This window comes from Bos javanicus, chromosome 3 (genome assembly GCF_032452875.1).
Source record: "Bos javanicus breed banteng chromosome 3, ARS-OSU_banteng_1.0, whole genome shotgun sequence".
NCBI lineage: Eukaryota > Metazoa > Chordata > Mammalia > Artiodactyla > Bovidae > Bos > Bos javanicus.
Genome location: NC_083870.1, coordinates 11,839,898 through 11,860,137, shown reverse-complemented (window position 1 = coordinate 11,860,137; position 20,240 = coordinate 11,839,898). Strand labels below are relative to the sequence as shown.

At 41.4% G+C, this 20,240-nt stretch overlaps 1 protein-coding gene and 1 pseudogene across 4 annotated transcripts; both read left to right on the top strand.

The window, feature by feature from the left end:
* The first annotated feature begins 64 nt into the window (after positions 1-64).
* Positions 65-19,561, top strand: LOC133238827 (T-cell surface glycoprotein CD1b-2). 4 transcript variants are annotated; one of them, XM_061402403.1, is made up of 6 exons: positions 65-171; positions 1,391-1,657; positions 2,318-2,596; positions 2,890-3,168; positions 3,672-3,765; positions 4,403-4,709. In XM_061402403.1, coding segments are annotated over exons 1-6 (942 nt in total). In that variant the 5' UTR covers positions 65-170; the 3' UTR covers positions 4,425-4,709. The 4 variants fall into 4 exon arrangements, with proteins under 4 accessions (XP_061258387.1, XP_061258376.1, XP_061258369.1 ...); XM_061402392.1 differs by lacking the exons at positions 65-171; positions 4,403-4,709 and adding exons at positions 875-1,136; positions 19,488-19,561; XM_061402385.1 differs by lacking the exon at positions 65-171 and adding an exon at positions 891-1,136.
* LOC133245028 (T-cell surface glycoprotein CD1b-3-like) lies at positions 16,438-18,957 on the top strand (annotated as a pseudogene).
* Positions 19,562-20,240: the final 679 nt, after the last annotated feature.

The following is a 20,240-nucleotide window of genomic DNA, read 5'->3' as shown; positions in this document are numbered from 1 at the left end:
TGTTTACTGATCCTCTTGATTGGAGTAATTGAGATGTTGAAATAATTTGTTTCCACTCAGGTTTTCACTTTGGTACCAAGGGCCATTGAGAGAGCAGCCTTTGTAGTATTAGTGCGGAGTCAAAATCAAGCTCTGAGCACCGTACTTCCTGGACATCATCTTCATGTTCCAGTTAGTCTGTCAGTACCTTTAGCCAAGTATTAGCCAAGCAGGAGATGCACGGTACTGGATGCTTGGGGCTGGTGCACTGGGACGACCCAGAGGGAGGGGAGGGGAGGGAGGAGGGTGGAGGGTTCAGGATGGGGAACGCAGGTATACCTGTGGTGGATTCATTTTGATATTTGGCAAAACTAATACAATATTGTAAAGTTTAAAAATAAAATAAAATTTAAAAAAATTAAAAAAAATAAATAAAATATATGAATATATTTTGCAGACAGTAAAAATAAATAAATAAATAAATGGTATAGAGAGCATTGGTTCACTTTTCCAGTGTCTGACTCCTTGAAATGGGGCTAGGATTCTCAGAATCTCCCTTTCTATGGTATGTCTCCATTCTCAGAGGAGGTCTCTCTGTGAATGTACACCAAGGTACTGTGGCCACTCACACTGATCCATTTGGTATTCTCTCCAAGACCACCTGCACTACCTCTCTGTTACTGCTACATCACTTGTCAGTGTTATATTTGCTGTATGAGAGAATGAGATAGGTGGACAAACCAAAGGAATACTTCTAGATTAAGAGAGACTGGAAGTTGAGCAATTGTTTAGTATTACCTTGTTATTGAATAGATGTGGCAATAAAGGATGAGGAAGGTGAAATAACTCTTCAGCATCACAAGGGAGCTTTTCCAGGGTAGAATGTATAAAAGAGATGAAGACCAAAGAATGGAAATGAGATGGAGTGGGAGTTCAGAGCTGTGGGAGGCACAGTTTTTCTGAGATGTGCAATGTGGGTCAAAGATTTGTCAGTTGGGGAAGAGAGGAAGTCAATTTAGAGTACTGAAAAAAAAAAATGCTGAAATTAGAGATCAAATACCAGCTCTGAGAGTCAGAAGTTCTACTTCCCAGTGAAATGCTGCTTCTACCACTTCTGTTACTTGGAGTTATCCTCCCAGGTGGTGACAATGAGGATGGTAAGAATAACTCTGGCTGCTCCCAGCACAGGTGCAGGGGTTCTGGATAAAAGCATGCTGCACCTACCACTAAGGGTCTGGGCTCTGCTGTCTCCAGCCCTTTCCCCTATTCTGGAGGCTGGATATGGAGCCAGAAGCTTTGGGGGCAGGGGACCATTTCAAGTTCTGTATTGTTGTTCAGACTCTGGGTTCTTTTTCATACTATTCTGATTCCACATTTCCCCCTCATTCTTCTTATCTTTCCACTGCTACAGTGTTCCAGGGGCCAACCTCCTTCCATCTCATGCAGATTTCAACCTTTGTCAATAGCACATGGGCTCAAAATCAAGGCTCAGGCTGGTTGGATGACTTGCAGATTCATGGCTGGGAGAGTGACACGGGCACTGCCATTTTCCTGAAGCCCTGGTCCAAGGGCAACTTTAGTGATGATGAGGTGACTGAGCTGGTGGACCTCTTCCGAGCCTACTTAATTGGATTCACTCGGGAAGTGCAGGATCGAGTCAATGAGTTCCAGTTGGAATGTGAGTATAGTCCTCTGATCTGGAAAGACTCTCAATGACTTTTCTTTCTCTTGTGTCAGGCTACTGCTCCCTCTGATGATGGTCCCTTTCCCCCTCTTTATCCAACTGCATGTACACACTTGTCCAGAGTAGCCTTCAACCCCGACTCCATACCTCCATCCAGTATCTGAGATTCTTCCTGTTTCTTGCTCTCTTCTGTGTACATGACCACTCTTGTGGTTATTTCTTGTTTGCGTCTATGTAACTTGCTTCTCTAAAACCCCAAGGAAGAATCTCCTTTTCCTACTCTGTGCTTGAGTGAACTTAAGTGTGACTTCCTACTCCTCCAATTGATGTCCTCAAGTATCTTCTGCCTGATCCCTTCTCTGCATGTAACCATTCTCTTCACCGTGGAATGCTGCACTTCTGACTCCATCACACGTTGCCCCTCTCCCCTCTTGCCCCCTCTACATCCTTAAAACAGCCTAACCCCACCATTGATGATATGCATACCTCTCCCCAGTGCTCTTTCTGAAAAGTCCTGAATACTGTAATTGGTTTTATGTCAATAATTTCACCTCTCAACTTGTTGCCACTAAAGTAAAAAATCCTATGCCTTTTTCTCGTCTCTTTCTTTCCTGTTTGCTTTTTAATAACTTGTCTCAGTTTTCTTTTACACAGACCCCTTTGTGATCCAGGTCACAGCAGGCTGTGAGCTGCATTCTGGGGAGGCCATAGAAAGCTCTTTGAGAGGAGCTTTAGGAGGACTGGATTTTGTGAGTATCCAGAATCATTCTTGTGTGCCTGCACCAGACAGCGGCAGCAGGGGGCAGAAGTTTTGTGCACTCACGACTCAGTATCAAGGCATCTCTGATATCATTGAGAGACTTCTCTCAGAAACCTGTCCTCGATATCTTCTGGGTGTCCTCGATGCAGGGAAGGCAGAACTGCAGAGGCAAGGTTAGTCTTATGCTCTCCCCAAGATGTTTCTATTTCTCCTCTCACAGCTTTCTTTAAATTCATTTTGATATATGGCAAAACCAACACAGTATTGTAAAGTTAAAAAATAAAATAAAAAAAAATTTTAAAAATTCAAAAGTGAGAAGTACCTAAATAGAGAAATGATTAATCAATAAGTCATTTGGTGCCCATAGGAGTGGAAGAGGAAACTGTCCAAATTTGTGGGTTTCTGAGTCCCCATGCTCTGGATTAGAGGCATAATCTGACATTCTTGCTGCTTCTTCCTACCCCAGTGAAGCCTGAAGCCTGGCTGTCCAGTGGCCCCACTCCTGGGCCTGGCCGCCTACTGCTGGTGTGCCACGTCTCAGGATTCTACCCAAAACCTGTGCGGGTGATGTGGATGAGGGGCGAGCAGGAGCAGCCTGGCACTCAGCAAGGAGACCTCATGCCCAATGCAGACTGGACTTGGTATCTCCGAGTAACCCTAAATGTGGCAGCTGGGGAGGCAGCTGGCCTGAATTGCCGAGTGAAGCACAGCAGTCTAGGAGACCAGGACATCATCCTGTACTGGGGTAAGAAGGAACTGGGGCCCAACTGGGAATGGGAGGAAATGGCCCTCAAGAACAGAGAGGAGGATACAGGAAGGGGAGGGATTTGATGGGTGAGGGAAGGATGGAGGGAGGAAGACAGGCATGGAGAGAGGATAGGCGGGGAGGAAAGAGAATCAGGGAGACAGAAAGACAGAGAGTCAGAGAGACAGAGTTTGAGATTTATTTCTAGGACTACAGTGCCAGAGGTATGAAAATAGCTGATCTAAGCTGTACAATAGATAAAAATGAAGTAGTCTTCACTACTACAGTAGTAGTCCCACTGTAGTCTCGGTGGGATTCAGCAAGAAGGAAAGATTAAGGGTGGCTGTGCGTATAAGACCTCTGGGAATATGAGAAAGGGAACCAGAGATGCCCATGCATCAGAAGCAGTTAATGATGGTGCAGACACTCAGATGGGTAAGAAGGCTTGGAGAACTAGAGAATGGGTTTGAAGTGACATTCCTTTGTCTTCTCCCAATTGCCAGGACACCCCACATCCATTGGCTTGATACTTGTGGCAATAATAATACCCTCCTTGATCCTTTTGATATGCCTTGCATTATGGTTTTGGAGACGCTGGTGAGTTTTCATTTTTTAATCTTTTTTTTCTGTCCATCCTTTTATTCTTTCCCTCCTTTTTATCTATTAATATTACATCTCTTTAGTCTCACAATTTCTGCTAAAACATTTCCCTTTTGTCCCCAACTCCCATCTGTAGGTAAATTTATTTTTTTTTAAATTGCGGTAAAATAAGTCTTGGAAAATTTACTGCATTAGCCATTTTTACACATATAGTTTAGTAGTATTAAGTACATTCACATTTATGCAGCCAATTCTTAGAATTCTTTTCATCTTGAAAAACTAGAAGTCTGTGCCCATTAAACCACTTTCCCCAATCCTTTCTCCCTCAGGCCCTGCCAACCACCATTCTACTTTCTGTCTATATGAATCTGTCTACTCTAGGTACCTCATAGAAATGAAATCATTTGTCGTTTTGTGAATGGCCTACTCCACCTAGCATTATGTCCTCATAATTCATTCATGTGGTGGCCTGTATTAGAATTTTTTTCCTTTTAAATGTTGTTTTGTTTACCTGTTCATCTCTCAACAGATACCTGGGTTAATTCACATTTTAGCTGTTGTGAATAATGCTGCTATGTACATAGTGTACAAATATCTCTTAAGTTGAGCATTTTTTTGCTTGTGTTCTTAACAGGTCATATCAGAATATCTTGTGAGCCCTGACCATGTCTCCTTTTGCATTTGGAATAAGTATCCAGGAACCCTGAAACTCAAGTTGTCAGTCTAGTAGTCAATCTCATCATATTTCATCAAATGATCATCACATTTGATCAAATCATTGTTTCTGTAAGTTGTAAGATAAATCATAATTTATACCCTAGCTGAAACATAAATGAAAATTGTTATTATGAGATAATATCACTAGCAGGATCCACTCAGATTTCATAGATGTGATTTGTGAGAAAGAATATACCTTGGAATAAATGAAATGATATACACAACTCCATGGTGACATGCGTTTGAGTTCTTATTTAAAACTTTTTTTTTTTTGCTTCTGCTGAAATATCATTTTTCAAATGGATCTAACTATAGTTATGCTGAGGTAATTGTATTTGAAGAGTTGCTGAGAATTTTTAACATAATTTCACTCTCTTTATTTGGATGATTTTCTAACTATGAGGGTCAGCTGAGCAGCTTGTTTCTCCAGATAGCATTCCTTACTGTTAGAGTAGAAGAAAGTCTCCCTTGTCTGGTATTGTGCAGAGATTCACTTTACTGATACCCAGAACACTGCAGTTCCTTTTCTTTTTCTTTTCCTTCTACTTATGAGTTCCTTAGAGAATGGCTTGTTCTCAGTGGATCCCTGTCAAAAACTTATTTCTGGTGGTAGAGTTATTACTGTTATTGTAAGACTATCATGTTTGTATAGGCTACTGAAATATAGTATACAGTGTTACAGGTGGAGTATATAGTTTAGGTGATTATATAGTTGTGTTAATTCACTTGGAACCAAGATTTTCTGTCTAGAGAAGGTGATGCGAGATAGATGTAATATTAGACTCTGTAATCTTAAACTTGAATTGCAAGCATAATTAAAAAATCATAATATTTAGGATTAAAAAATGTCCTGACCACTTAAAAAGCCACAAAACCAAGACTTAGTGCTCACATTATGGCTTTGACATATTTTCACACTAAAGGCACCAAAGGACCTTGAAGAAATGGCTGATTTCTAGTTGGGGCAGAAAGATTCTTCAAGAGTCTGGAACAACTTTGCCATCAATTCAGTTTAGTTCAGTTCACTTGCTGAGTCATGTCCAACTCTTTGTGACCCCATGAACCGTAGCACACCAGGCCTCCCTGTCCATCACCAACTCCCTGAGTTAACCCAAACTCATGTTCATCGAGTTGGTGATGCCATCCAGCCATCTCATCCTTTGCCGTCCCCTTCTCCTCCTGCCCCTAATCCCTCCCAGCATCAAAGTCTTTTCCAATGAGTCAACTCTTCACATGAGGTGGCCAAAATATTGGAATTTCAGCTTTAGCATCAGTCTTTCCAAAGAACACCCAGGAATGATCTCCTTTAGAATGGACTAGTTGGATCTCCTTGCAGTCCAAGGGACCCTCAAGAGTCTTCTCCAACATCACAGTTCAAAAGCATCAATTCTTTGGTGCTCAGCTTTCTTCACAGTCCAACTCTCACATCCATACATGATCACTGGAAAAACCATAGCCTTGATTAGACAGACCTTTGTTGGCAAAGTAATGTCTCTGCTTTTCAATATGCTATCTAGTTTGGTCATAACTTTCCTTCCAAGGAGTAAGCGTCTTTTAATTTGATGGCTGCAATCACCATCAACAGTGATTTTGGAGCCCAAAAAATAAAATCTGACACTCTTTTCACCGCTTCCCCATCTATTTCCCATGAAGTGATGGGACCAGATGCCATGGTCTTTTTTTTTCTGAATGTTGAGCTTTAAGCTAACTTTTTCACTCTCCTCTTTCACTTTCATCAAGAGGCTTTTTAGTTCCTCTTCACTTTCTGCCATAAGGGTGGTGTCATCTGCATATCTGAGGTTATTGATGTTTCTCCTGGCAATCTTGATTCCAGCTTGTGCTTCTTCAAGCCCAGCGTTTCTCATAATGTACTCTGCATTAAGTTAAATAAGCAGGGTGACAATATAAAGCCTTGATGTACTCCTTTTCCTATTTGGAATCAGTCTGTTGTTCCATGTCCAGTTCTAACTGTTGCTTCCTGAACTACATATAGGTTTCTCAAGAGGCAGGTCAAGTGGTCTTGTATTACCATCTCTCAGAATTTTCCACAGTTTCTTGTGATCCACACAGTCAAAGGCTATGGCATAGTTAATAAAGCAGAAATAGATGTTTTTCTGGAACTTTCTTACTTTTTTGATGTTCCAGTGGGTGTTGGCAATTTGATCTCTGGTTCCTCTGCCTTTTCTAAAACCAGCTTGAACATCTGGAAGTTCATGGTTCACGTATTCCTGAAGCCTGGCTTGGTGAAATTTGAGCATTACTTTGATAGCATGTGAGATGAGTGCATTGTGTGGTAGTTTGAGCATTCTTTGGTATTGCCTTTCTTAGGGATTGGAATGAAAACTGACTTTTTCCAGTGCTGTGACCACTGATGAATTTTCCAAATTTGCTGGCATATTGAGTGTAGCACTTTCACAGCATCATCTTTCAGGACTTGAAATAGCTCAACTGGAATTCCATCACCTCCACTAGCTTTGTTCGTAGTGATGCTTTCCAAGGCCCACTTGACTTCACATTCCAGGATGTCTGGCTCTAGGTGAGTGATCACACCATCTTGATTATCTTGGTTGTGAAGATCCTTTTTGTACAGTTCTTCTGTGTATTCTTGCCACCTCTTCTTAATATCTTCTGCTTCTGTTAGATCCATACAATTTCTGTCTTTTATCAAGCCCATCTTTGCATGAAGTGTTCCCTTGGTATCTCTAATTTTCTTGAAGTGAGCTCTAGTCTTTCCCATTCTACTGTTTTCCTCTATTTCTTTACTTTGATCGCTGAGGAAGGCTTTCTTATCTCTCCTTGCTATTATTGGGAACTCTGCATGCCATAAGGTAAAGGGAAGCTCAATGATAAAGGTGTGTTGAAAGGATTCACAAATGACTGGTGTGAAAAGGCTCCCATGTCACAGTTGGGGCAGGTGAGCCTCAAGAAACAATGGCTAGCATTTGTTGTTGTTCAGTCACTCAATCGTGTCTGACTTCTTGTAATCCCAGGGACTTACAGCATGCCAGTCTTCCCTCTACTTCACTATTTCCTGAATTTTGGTCACATTCATGTCCATTGAGTTGATGATATTATCTAACCATCTCATCCTCTGCTGCCTCCTCTCCTTTTGCCTTCAATCTTTCCCATCATCAGGGTTTTTTTTTTTTTTTCCAATGCATCAGGTCTTCACATTATGTGGTCAAATTATCAGACAATCAGATTCAGCATCTTTCCTCTTAATGAATATTCAGGGTGAATATCCTTTATGATTGACTGGCTTGATCTCCTTGTAGTCCAAGGAACTCTCAAGAGTCTTCTCCAACACCACAATTCAAAAGCGTCAATTCTTTGATGCTCAACCTTCTTTGTGGTCCAACTCTTTTATCTGTACATGACTACTGGAAAAACCAAAGCTTTGACTATGTGGACCTTAGTTGGCAAAGTGATATCTCTTTTTTTTGTAATATGCTGTACAAGCCTGTCATAGCTTTCCTTCAAAGGAGCAAGCACTTTTTAATTTCATGGCTGCAGTCACAGTATGCAGCAATTTTGGAGCACACACACAAAAATATCTCACTGTTTCCATTTCTATTTCCCTTTCTATTTGCCATCTCATACCCATAAGATGGCGGAGTAGAAGAATGCACATTTATCTTCTCTGTCAAGAACACCAATATTTCAACGAGCTGCTGAAAAAGCATAGACAGAATATTGGATCCCACAAAAAAGAGATACCTCATGTCCAAGGGCAAAGGAGAATCTGAAACAAGACGGCAAGAGTGAGACAATTGCATTTAAACCTCCTCCCCTCCAGAGACACTTGGAGCATGCAAAAGAAACCTGTGTGCACCAGGATCTAGGGCAGGGACAGTGACCTGCACAGCTGACTGAGCCAGACCTGCCTTTGAGTATTTGAGTGTCTCCTGTGGAGGTAGTGGGGGTAAGTAGTGGCCTGTCATGGTGACAAGGACTTTGGCAGCAGCAGTCCTGGGAGTTGCAGTGTGTGGCATAAGTCCTCTTGGAGGAGATCACCATTAGCCACACTACAGAGCCTCAGATATGCAGATGACACCACCCTTAAGGAAGAAGTTGAAGAGGAACTAAAAAGCCTATTGACGAAAGTGAAAGAGGAGAGTGAAAAAGTTGGCTTAAGACTCAACATTCAGAAAATGAAGATCATGGCATCTGGTCCCATCGCTTCATGGCAAATAGATGAGGAAATAATAGAAACAGTGAGAGACTATTTTCTTGGGCTCCATAATCACTGCAGATGGTGATTTCAACCATGAAATTAAAACACTTGCTCCTTGTAAGAAATCCTGTGACCAGCCTAGACAGCATATTAAAAAGCAGAGACATTACTTTGCTGACAAAGGTGCATCTATTCAAAGCAGTGATTTTTCTAGTAGTCATATAAGGATGTCAAAGCTGGACTATAAAGAAAACTGAGCACCAAAGAATTGATAGTTTTGAACTGTGGTGTTGGAGAAGACTCTTGAGTTTCTTGGACTGCAAGGAAATCAAACCAGTCAATCCTAAAGGAAATCAGTCCTGAATATTTGCTGGAAGGACTGATGCTGAAGCTTAAGCCCCAATACTTTGGCCACCTGATGTGAAGAACTGACTCATTTGAAAAGACCCTGAAGCTGGGAAAGTTTGAAGTCAGGAGGAGAAGGGGACAATAAAGGATAAGATGGTTGGATGCTATCACTGACTTCATGAACATGAGTTTGAGTAAGCTCCAGGAGTTAGTGATGGACAGGGAAGTCTGATGTGCTGCAGTTCATGGGTTTGCAAAGAGCTGAACATGATTGTGACTGAACTGAATAGAGCAACTGAGCATACGATCCACAAACTGGAGAATCAAAGGAGTTCTGGTATAACAAATTTAACAAAAGTTCTTTCTCACTGTGAAAGTTCTGGGGCCCACAAGAAATTTCCCAACCTGGGGATCTGGCAGAGCAGCTAAGAACCTCCAGGGAATATATCTTTGAAGGCCAGTGGGATTTGATTACAGAACTCCCACAGGACTGGGTAAACAGACTCTTGGAAGGCACAAACAAAACATTGTGTGCACCAGAACCCAGGAGAAAAGAGCACTGATCCCACAAGAGACTGATCCAGACTTGCCTGTGAGTATTTGGGAGTCTCTGGCAGAGGTGTGGGTCCACATTGGCCTGCCCCAAGCCAGAGACACTGAGTGCAATAGTCCTGGGATATGCAGCATGCTGGCATAAGTCCTGGAGGAGGTTGCCAGTACCCCTACCAGAGTTTGGCCTTAGGTCCACCCATCAGCAGAAAATTGGATTAAAGATTTCCTGAGCATGACCTTGCCCATCAGAGCAAGACACAGTTTTCACCACGGTCACTATCTCCCACCAGGAAGCTTCCACAAGCATTTATCCTTATCCATCAGAGGGCAGATAGAATGCAAACCACAATCACAGAAAACCAAACTGATCACATGGATCACAGTTTTGTCTAACTCAATGAAACTATGAGGCATGCCATGTGGGGCCACCCAAGATGGATGGTGGGGAGTTCTGACAAAATGTTGTCCACTGGGGAAGGGAATGGCAAATCACTTCAGGATTCTTGTCTTGAGGATCTCATGGACAATATGAAAAGATAAAACGATATTTCATTGAAAGATGAAGTCCACAGGACAGTAGGTGCCCAATATACTACTGGAGAAGAGCAGAGATGTAGCTCCAGAAGGAATGAAAGGTATGGACAAAAGTGGAAAAAAAAAAAAAAAAAGTCCAGTTGTGAATATGTCTGGTGGTGAAAATAAAGTCTGATGCTGTAAAGAGCAATACAGCATAGGAACCTGGAATGTTAGGTCCATGAATCAAGATAAATTGGAAGTGGTCAAACAGGAGATGGTGAGTGAACATTGACATTTTAGAAATCAGTGAACTAAAATGGACTGGAAAGAGCGAATTTAATTCAAATGGGCAAGAATGTGGGCAAGAATCCCTTAGATGAAATGGAGTAACCCTCATAGTCAACAAAAGAGTTTGAAATGCAGTATATGGGTGCAATCTCAAAAATGACAGAATATTCAGTATCATAGTAATCCAAGTCTATGCCTCAACCACTAATGCTAAAGAAACTGAAGTTGAATAGTTCTAAGACCTACAAGAACTTCTAGAACTAACACCAAAAAAGATGTCCTTTTTATCATAGGAGACTGGAATGCAAAAGTAGGAAGTTGTGAGATACTTGGTGTAACAGGCAAATTTGGCTTTGGAGTCCAAAATGAAGCAGGGTAAAGGCTAACAACGTTTTGCCCAGAGAACGCACTGGTCATAGCATAGAAACACTTCCAACAACAAAAGGGGTGACTTTACACATGGACATCATCAGATGGTCAATATTGAAATCAGATTGATCATATTATTTGCAGCCAAAGATGGAGAAACTCTATACAGTCAGAAAAAAGAAGACTGGGATCTGACTGTGGCTCAGATCATGAACTCCTTATTGCAACTATCAGACTTAAATCGAAGAAAGTAGGGAAAACCACTAGGTCATTCAGGTATGACCTAAATCGATTCCCTTACAATTATACAGTGGAAGTGAGAAATAGATTCAAAGGATTAGATTTGACAGATAGAGTGCCTGAGGAACTATGGACAGAGGTTTGTAACATTGTACAGGAGGCAGTGATCAAAACCATGCCCAGGAAAAAGAAATGCAAAAAGGCAAAATGGTTGTGTGAAGAAGCCTTACAAATAGCTGAGGAAAGAAGAGAAGTGAAAGGCAAAGGAGAAAAGGAAAGTTATACCCATCTGAATGGAGAGTTCTAAAGAAGAGCAAGGAGAGATAAGAAAACCTTTCTAAGTGAACAATGCAAAGACATAGAGGGAAAAAATAGAATGGGAAAGATTAGAGTTCTCTTCAAGAAAATTAAAATACCAAGAGACATTTCATGCAAAGATGGGCACAGTAAAGGACAGAAATGGTATGGACCTAACAGAAACAGAAGATATTAAGAAAAGTGGCAAGAATAACAGAAGAACTATACAAAAATGATCTGGATAACCAAAAGGTGTGATCAGTCACCTACAACCAGACATCCTGGAGTGAGAAGTCTAGTGAGCCTTAGGAAACAGCACTACGAACAAAGCTAGTGAAGGTGATGGAATTCTAGCTGAGCTATTTCAAATCATAAAAGATGATGTTGTGAAAGTGCTGCACTGAATATGCCAGCAAATTTGGAAAACTCAGCACTGGCTACAGGCCCGGAAAACGTCAGTTTTCATTCCAATCCCAAAGAATTTCAAACTACTTACAATTGCAGTCTTTTCTCATGCTATCAAGGTCATGCTCAAAATTCTCCAAGCTAAGTTTCAACAGTATGTGGACCTAGAACTTCCAGATGTAAAAGCTGGATTTAGAAAAGGCAGAGGAACCAGAGATCAAATTGCCAACATCCATTGAATCATAGAAAAAGCAAGAGAATTCCAGAAAAATACCCACTTCTGCTTCATTACCTATGCTAAAGCCTTTGGCTGTGTGGAGTAGAACAAAATGTGGAAAGTTCCTCAAGAGATGGGAATAGCAGACCACCTGACCTGCCTCCTGAGAAACCTGTATGCAGGTCAAGAAGCAGCAGTTAGAACCAGATAAAGAGTAAAAAACTGGTTCAAAATTGGGGGAAAAAAGTGCGACAAGGCTGAATATTGTCACCTTATTTAACTTATATGCTTATTTAACTTATATGCAGAGTACATCATGAGAAATGCTGGGCTGGATGAGCACGAGTTTGAATCAAGACTGCCGGGAGAAATATCAATAACCTCAGATATGCAGATAACCTCACCCTTATGGCAGAAAGTGAAAAAGAACTGAAAAGCCTCTTGATGAAAGTGAAAGAAGAGAGTGAAAAAGTTAGCTTAAAGCTCAACATTCAGAAAAATAAGATCATGGCATCCGGTCCCATCATTTGACAGCAAATAGATGGGGAAACAGTGGAAACACTGACAGACTTTATTTTGGGGGGCTCCAAAATCACTGCAGATGGTGACTGCAGCCATGAAATTAAAGGACGCTTGCTTCTTGGAAGAAAAGCTTTGACAACCCTATACAATGTATTAAAAAGCAGAGACATTACTTTACCAACAATGGTCCATAGAGTCAAAGCTATGATTTTTCAGAAGTCATGTTTGGATGTGAGAATTGAACCATAAAGAAGGCTGAGTGCTGTAGAATTGATGCTTTTGAACTGTGCTCTTGGAGAAGAGTCTTGAGAGTCCCTTGGACAACAAGGAGATCAAACCGGTTAATCTTAAAGGAAGTCAATCCTGAATATTCATTGGGAGGACTGTTGCTGAAGCTGAAGATCCAATATTGTGGCTACCTGATATGAAGAGCTGAGTCTTTAGAAAAGACTCCAATGCTGGGAAAGATTGAGGGCAGGAGGAGAAGGGGGTGACAGAGGATGAGATGTTCAGATGGCATCTCCAACTCAATGGATATGAGTTTGAGCAAGCTCGGGGAAATGGTGAAGGATGGAGCTATTATTTGTTGATAGGAAAGAGCAAAATGTAGGTAGAGATTATGAGATATTATGAAAGGAGAAGGAAGTTCTACTTCTAATGAGCCTACTAAAAAAAGCTATCTTAGACTTGGGTAAAGCTGCACATATCATAACTCCTGTTTACATGTCTCATGAAGATTAGTTACTGAAAATGCTAGAGGTGAAGAGTGACTGAAGGGAAGATCATAAACCAGTAGTAAATATAATTTTCAACCTCAGAAATTCCTATGGTGTAAGAGAATTTTGTTCAGAATATAAACTATTTATCATATTTAATTCTGGGATTTGGGTTCCAGAATCAAATATAGAAAAGCTGTATGATCAACACATACCCACTCTCAGAAACCATAATGTGGAATTAAAGAGTCTAGGTAAGAAGAATGAGATAAGAAAGAGGGCCAAGTGAGACAGTGGGAAGAGGTAATGACAGAGTTCCAGGGGACTGAAGGCAGTGGAGAGGGAGAATGACATAGGTGGACAAACCAAAGGAGTTCTTTTAGATTAAAACAGACTGGAAGCTGAGCAATTGTTTAATATTAGCATCCTATTTCATTTCAGTTCATTTGCTCAGTTGTGTCCAACTCTTTGTTATCCCGTGGACTGCAGCATGCCAGGCTTCCTGGTTCATCAACAACTCCTGGAGTTTATTCAAGCTCATGTCCACTGAGTCGGTGATGCCATCCAACCATCTCATCCTTGGTTGTTCTCTCCTTCTCCTCCTGCCTTCAATCTTTTCCAGCATTAGCGTCTTTTCAGATGAGTCAGTTCTTCACATTATGTGGCCAAAGTGTGGAGTTTCAACGTCAGCATCAGTCCTTCTAATGAATATTCAGGACTGATTTCCTTTAGGATGAACTGGTTGGATCTCCTTGCTGTCCAAGGGATTCTCAAGACTCTTCTCCAACACCACAGTTCAAAAGCATCAATTCCTTGGCACTCAACTTTCTTTATAGTCCAACTCTCATATCCATACATGACTACTGGAAAAACCATAGCCTTGAGTAGACAAACATTTGTTGGCAAAGTAATGTCTCTGCTTTTTAATATGCTGTCTAGTTTGGTCATAACTTTTCTTCCCAGGAGCAAGCGTCTTTTAATTTCATGGCTGAAGTCACCATATCCAGTGATTTTGGAGCCCCCCAAAATAAAGTCTGTCACCATATCCAGTGATTTTGGAGCCCCCAAAAATAAAGTCTGTCAGTGTTTCCACTGTTTCCCCATCTATTTGCCATGAAGTAATGGCACCAGATGCCATGATTTTACCTTTCTGAATGTTGAGTTTTAAGCCAACTTTTTCATTCTCCTCTTTCACTTTCATCAAGAGGCTCTTTAGTTCTTTTTCACTTTCTGCCATAAGGGTGGTGTCATCTTCATATCTGAGGCTACTGATATTTCTCCCAGAAATCTTGATTCCAGCTTGTGCTTCATCCAGTTAAGCATTCCTCATGATGTACTCTGCATGTAAGTTAAATAAGCAGGGTGACAATATACAGCTTTGACATACTCCTTTTCCTATTTGGAACCAGTCTGTTGTTCCATGTCCAGTTTTAACTGTTGTTTCCTGACCTGCATACAGATTTCTCAAGAGGCAAGCCAGGTGGTCTTTTATTCCCATCTCTTTAAGAATTTTACACAGTTTGTTGTGATCCAAAAAGTCAAAGGCTTTGGTGTAGTCAAAAAAGCAGAAGTAGATGTTTTTCTGGAACTCTCTTGCTTTTATAATGATCCAATGGATGTTGGCAATTTGATCTCTGGCTCCTCTGCCTTTTCTAAAACCAGCTTGAACATCTGGAAATTCATGGTTCACATACCTGGCTTGGACAATTTTGAGTATTATTTTACTAGAGTGTAAGCATTCTTTGTCATTGCCCTTCTTTGGAACTGGAATTAAAACTGACCTTTTCCAGTCCTGTGGCCACTGCTGAGTTTTCCAAATTTGCTGGCATATTCAGTGCAGCACTTTCACAGCATCATCTTTTAGGATTTGAAATAGCTCAGCTGGAGTTCTATCACCTCCACTAGCTTTGTTTGTAGTGATGCTTCCTAAAGCCCATTTGACTCGCTTTCCAGGATGTCTGACTAGGTAAGTGATCACACCATCATGAGTATCTGGGTCATAAGGATCTTTTTTGTATAGTTCTTCTGTGTATTCTTGCTACCTCTTCTTAATATCTTCTGCTTCTGTTAGGTCCATACCATTGCTGTCCTTTACTGTGCCCGTCTTTGCATGAAATGTTCCCTTGGTATCTCTAATTTTCTTGAAGAGATCTCTAGTCTTTCCCATTCTATTGTTTTCCTCTATTTCTTTTCATTGACCACTGAGGAAGACTTTCTTATTTCTCCTTGCTATTGTTTGGAACTCTGCATTCAAATGGGTATATCTTTCCTTTTCTCCTTTGTCTTTCACTTCTCTTCTTTTTACAGCTATTTGTGAAATAGCTGTGACAACCATTTTGCCTTTTTGCATTTCTTTTTCTTGGGGATGTTCTTGATCCCTGCCTCCTGTACCATGTCATGAATCTTCATCCATATTTCTTAAGGCACTCTGTCTATCAGATCTAATTCCTTGAATCTATTTCTCACTTCCACTGTATAATTGTAAGGGATTTGATTTAGGTCATATCTGAATGGTCTAGTGGTTTTCCCTACTTTCTTCAGTCTAAGTCTGAAGGACTGACATCTTTCTTCAATCTAAGTCTGAAGGACTGGGAAACAGACTCTTTGAGGGCACAGACAGAGCCTTGTGTGCACCAAGACCCAGGAAAAAGGAGCAGTGACCCCACAAGAGACTGACCCAGCCTTGCCCATAAGTGTCCAGGAGACTCTGGTGGAAGCATGGGTTGACGGTGGCCTGCTACAGGGTTGAGGGTACTGAGTGCAGCAGTGCATGCATGGGACCTTCTGAAGGAGGTCGCCATTATCTTCATTACCTCCACCATAGTTTGGTCCCAGGTAAATAGCAGGGAGGGAACACAGCCCCACCCATCAACAGCCTCCTATTTAATGGATATGAAAATAAAAGTTTGGGAAGGCGAAATAACTTTTCAACATCACATGGGAGCCTTTCCAAGGTGGTAACTATAAAGGAGGCTGAGACCGAGGAGTGAAATGAGAGGCAGAGTGGGAGTCTAGAGAGCAGTGGGAGATATAGTTTTTCTGTGGTGTGCAACGTAGGCCAGAGATTTGTCAGTTGGGGAAAACATGAAGTCACTTTAGAATTCTGGGGGAAAGGTGTGCTGAAATTAGAGATTAAATACCAGCTCAGAGAGTTAGAAATTCTACTTCCCAATGAAATGCTGCTTCTACTACTTCTGTTACTAGTGTTTATCATCCCGGGTAGTAACAATGAGGGCGGTAAGAGTAACTCTGGCTGCTCTCAGCACAGGTGCAGCGGTTCTGCATAAAAGCATGCTGCACCTACCATGATGGGTCTGGGCTCTGCTGTCTCCAGCCCTCTCCCCTATTCTGGAGGCTGGGGATGGAACCAGAAGCTTTGGGGGCAGGAAACTGTTTCAAGCTCTATATTGTTGTTCAGACTCTGGGTTCTTTTTCATTCCATCCTGATTCTACATTTTCCCTCACTCTTCTTATCCTTCTACAGTGTTCCAGGAGCCAACCACCTTCTATCTCAACCAGATTTCAGCCTATGCCAAAAGAACCTGGGTTCAAATCAAGGCTTAGGCTGGTTGGATGACTTGCAGCTTCATGGCTGGGAGAGTGACTCGGGCACTGACATTTTCCTGAAACCCTGGTCCAAAAGCAACTTCAGTGATGAGGAGATGACTAAATTGGAGGATCTGTTTTGAGTCTACTTCATCGGATTCATCCAGGAAGTGCAGAACCACATTAATGAATTCTCGTTGGAATGTGAGTACAGTCCTCTGACCTGAAGACACTCTCAATGACTTTTCCCTCCCTTGGTTCAGGCTATTACTCTCCTTTCCCCTCTTTATCCAACTGCATGTACACACTTGTCTAGAATAGTCTCCGGCCTCTGACTCCACATATCCACCCAGTCTCACAGATTCTTCCTATTTCTTGCATTCTTGTGTGACACATGAATTTCCTCCTTTGTAGCCATTTCCTGGTTTGCTTGCATGTAACTTGCTTCTCTAAAACTCCAAGGAAGAGCCTCCTTTTTCTACTTCATGCCCGAGTGATGTAAAGTGTGACTTCCTACTCTTCTAATCAACGTCTTCAAGCATCTGTTGCCCAATCCCTTCTCTACATGTAACCATTCCCTACACCATGGAATGCTGCACTTCTGACTCCATCACACGTTGCCCCTCTTCTCCCCTCCTGTCTATTGTACATCCTTAAAAGAGCCTAACCGTACCATTTATGATATGCATACCTCTCCTCAGTGCTCTTCTTTCTGAAAAGTCCTGAATACTGCAATTGGTTTTTGAGTTATTTCACATCAGACCTTTCTCGCCACTGAAAACTAAAGTCCTATGCCTTTTCCCCATCCTTCTTTTCGTTGTTTGCATTTTACTAAGTTCACTTCTGTTTTCCTTTACACAGACCCCTTTGTGATCCAGGTGATAGAAAGCTGTGGGTTGCATTCTGGGAAGGCCATAGGAAGCTCTTTGAGAGGAGCTATAGGAGGACTGGATTTTGTGAGGATCCAGAATCATTCCTGTGTGTCTGCACCAGACAGTGGCAGCAGGGGGCAGAAGTTTTGTGCACGCATGACTCAGTATCCAGGCATCTCCAATATCATTGAGAGGCTCATGTCAGAAACCTGTCCTCAATATCCTGGGTGTTCTCGACGCAGGAAAGGCAGAACTGCAGAGGCAAGGTTAGTCTTGTTCTCTCTACAAGACTTTTCTATTTCACCTCCCACTACTTCCTTTAAATTCAAAAGTGGGAAGTACCTAAGTAGAGAGGGGTTAATTAATAAATGATTTGGTTCCCATCGAAGTGGAAGAGGTAACTGTCCAAATTTCTGAGTTAGTATGCTCTGAGTTAGAGTCATAATCTGACATTCTTACTGTTGCTCCCTACCCCAGTGAAGCCTGAGGCCTGGCTGTCCAGTGGCCCCATTCCCGGGCCTGGCCGCCTACTGCTGGTGTGCCATGTCTCAGGATTCTACGCCAAACCTGTGCGGGTGATGTGGGTGAGGGGTGAGCAGGAGCAGCCTGGCACTCAGCAAGGAGACATCATGCTCAATGCAGACTGGACTTGGTATCTCTGAGTAACCCTGGATTTGGCGGTTGGGGAGGCAGCTGGCCTGAGTTGCTGAGTGAAGCACAGCAGTCTAGGAGACCAGGACATCATCCTGTACTGGGGTGAGAAGGAACTGGGGCCCGACTGGGGATGGGAGGAAATGGTCCTGAAGAACAGAGAGGGGAACAAAGAAAGGGAAAGGATTTGATGGATGAGAGAAGAATGGAGGGAGAAAGACAGGCATGGAGAAAGGAAAGACAGGGAGAAAAGAGAGAGATTCAGGGAGACAGAGAGAGAGTCAGAGTTTAAGATTTATTTCTAGGACTACAGTGCCAGAGGTATGAAAATAGCTGTTTTAAACTACACAATAGATAAGAATGAAAGACTGTAGTCTGGGTGGGATGTGGCAAGAAGGAGAGACTAAGGGTGGTTGTGAGTATGAGACCTCTGGGAATATGAGAAAGGGAACCAGAGATGCCAATGCATCCAGAATAGGTCATGGTTGTGTTGACATTCAGGTGGGCAAGAAGGCCTGGAGAACTAGAGAAGGGGTTTGAAGTGCTATTATTTTGGTCTTCTCCCAATTGCCAGGGTGCTCCACATCCATTGGCTTGATACTTGTGGCAATAATATTGCCTTCCTTGATCCTTTTGATATGGTTTGGAGGTGCTGGTGAATTTTCTTTTTTTGACCTTTCTTTTCTGTTCATCCTTTTACTCTTTCCTTCCATTTTATCTATTACTATTATGTCCCTTTAGTCTCAATATTTCCACTAGATCATTTTCCTTTCTTCTCCAATTCTCATTTGTAGGTAAATCTAATAAAAAAAAAGCGGTAAAATATATATGACATAAAACTTACTGCACTAGCCATTTAAAAATGTGTAGTTTAGTTGTATTAGGTACATGTTTTATGCAGCCAATCTCTAGAAGTTTTTTCATCTTGAAAAACTAAAAGTCTCTTCCATTAAATCACATTCCCCAATCCTTTCTCCCTCAGGCTCTGGCAATCACCATTCCACTTTCTGTCTATATGAATCTATCTACCCGTGGTACCTCATAGAATTGAAATCATTTGTGTTTTTTGCTAATGGCTTATTCTACTTAACATTATATCTTCATAATTCATTTGTGTGGTGGAGTGTATTAGAGTTTCTTTCCTTTTAATGGCTGTTTTGTTTACCTGCTCATCTCTCAATAGACTTTTGGGTTGATTCCACCTTTTGGCTATTGTGTATAACACTGCTGTGAACATGGCATACAAATATCTCTCAAGAAGAGCAATTTTTTGCTTGTGTTCTTAACAGGTCATATCAGAATATCTTGTGAGCCCTGACCATGTCTCCTTTTCCATTTGGAATAAATATCCAGGAACCCAGAAACTCAAGTTGTCAGCTTAGGTTTCAATTTAATCATATTTCAACAAATAATCATCACATTTGATTAAATCAGTGTTCTTGTAGGCTTTAAGATGAATAATAATTTATGCACTAGCAGAAACATAAATAAAATTATTTTTATGAGACAATATCAATAGTAGGATCCACTGAGATTTTGTAGATGTGATAGGTAAGAAAGAATATATCTTGAAATAAGTGAAATGAGGTACATGACTTCATGGTGTTATCACTTTGACTTCTTATTTAAATTTTTTGTCTGTTTCTGCTGAAATGTGATTTGTTAAAATGAACTAACTATGATTACGCTGAGATAATTGTATTTGCAGAGCTGCTGAACATTTTAAGTATAATTCCACTCTCTTTGGATGATTTTCTTTACTTTTATTATTTTTAAAATATAAATTTATTTATTTTAATTGGAGGCTAATTACTTTACAATATTGTATTGGTTTTGCCATACATTGACATGAATCCACCACGGGTGTACATATGTTCCCCATCCTGAACCCTCCTCCCACCTCCCTCCCCATCCCATCCCTCTGGGTCATCCCAGTGCACCAGCCCCGAGCATCCTGTATCATGCATCAAACCTGGACTGGTGATTCGTTTCACATATGATAATATAAATGTTTCAATGCCATTCTACCACATCATCCCACC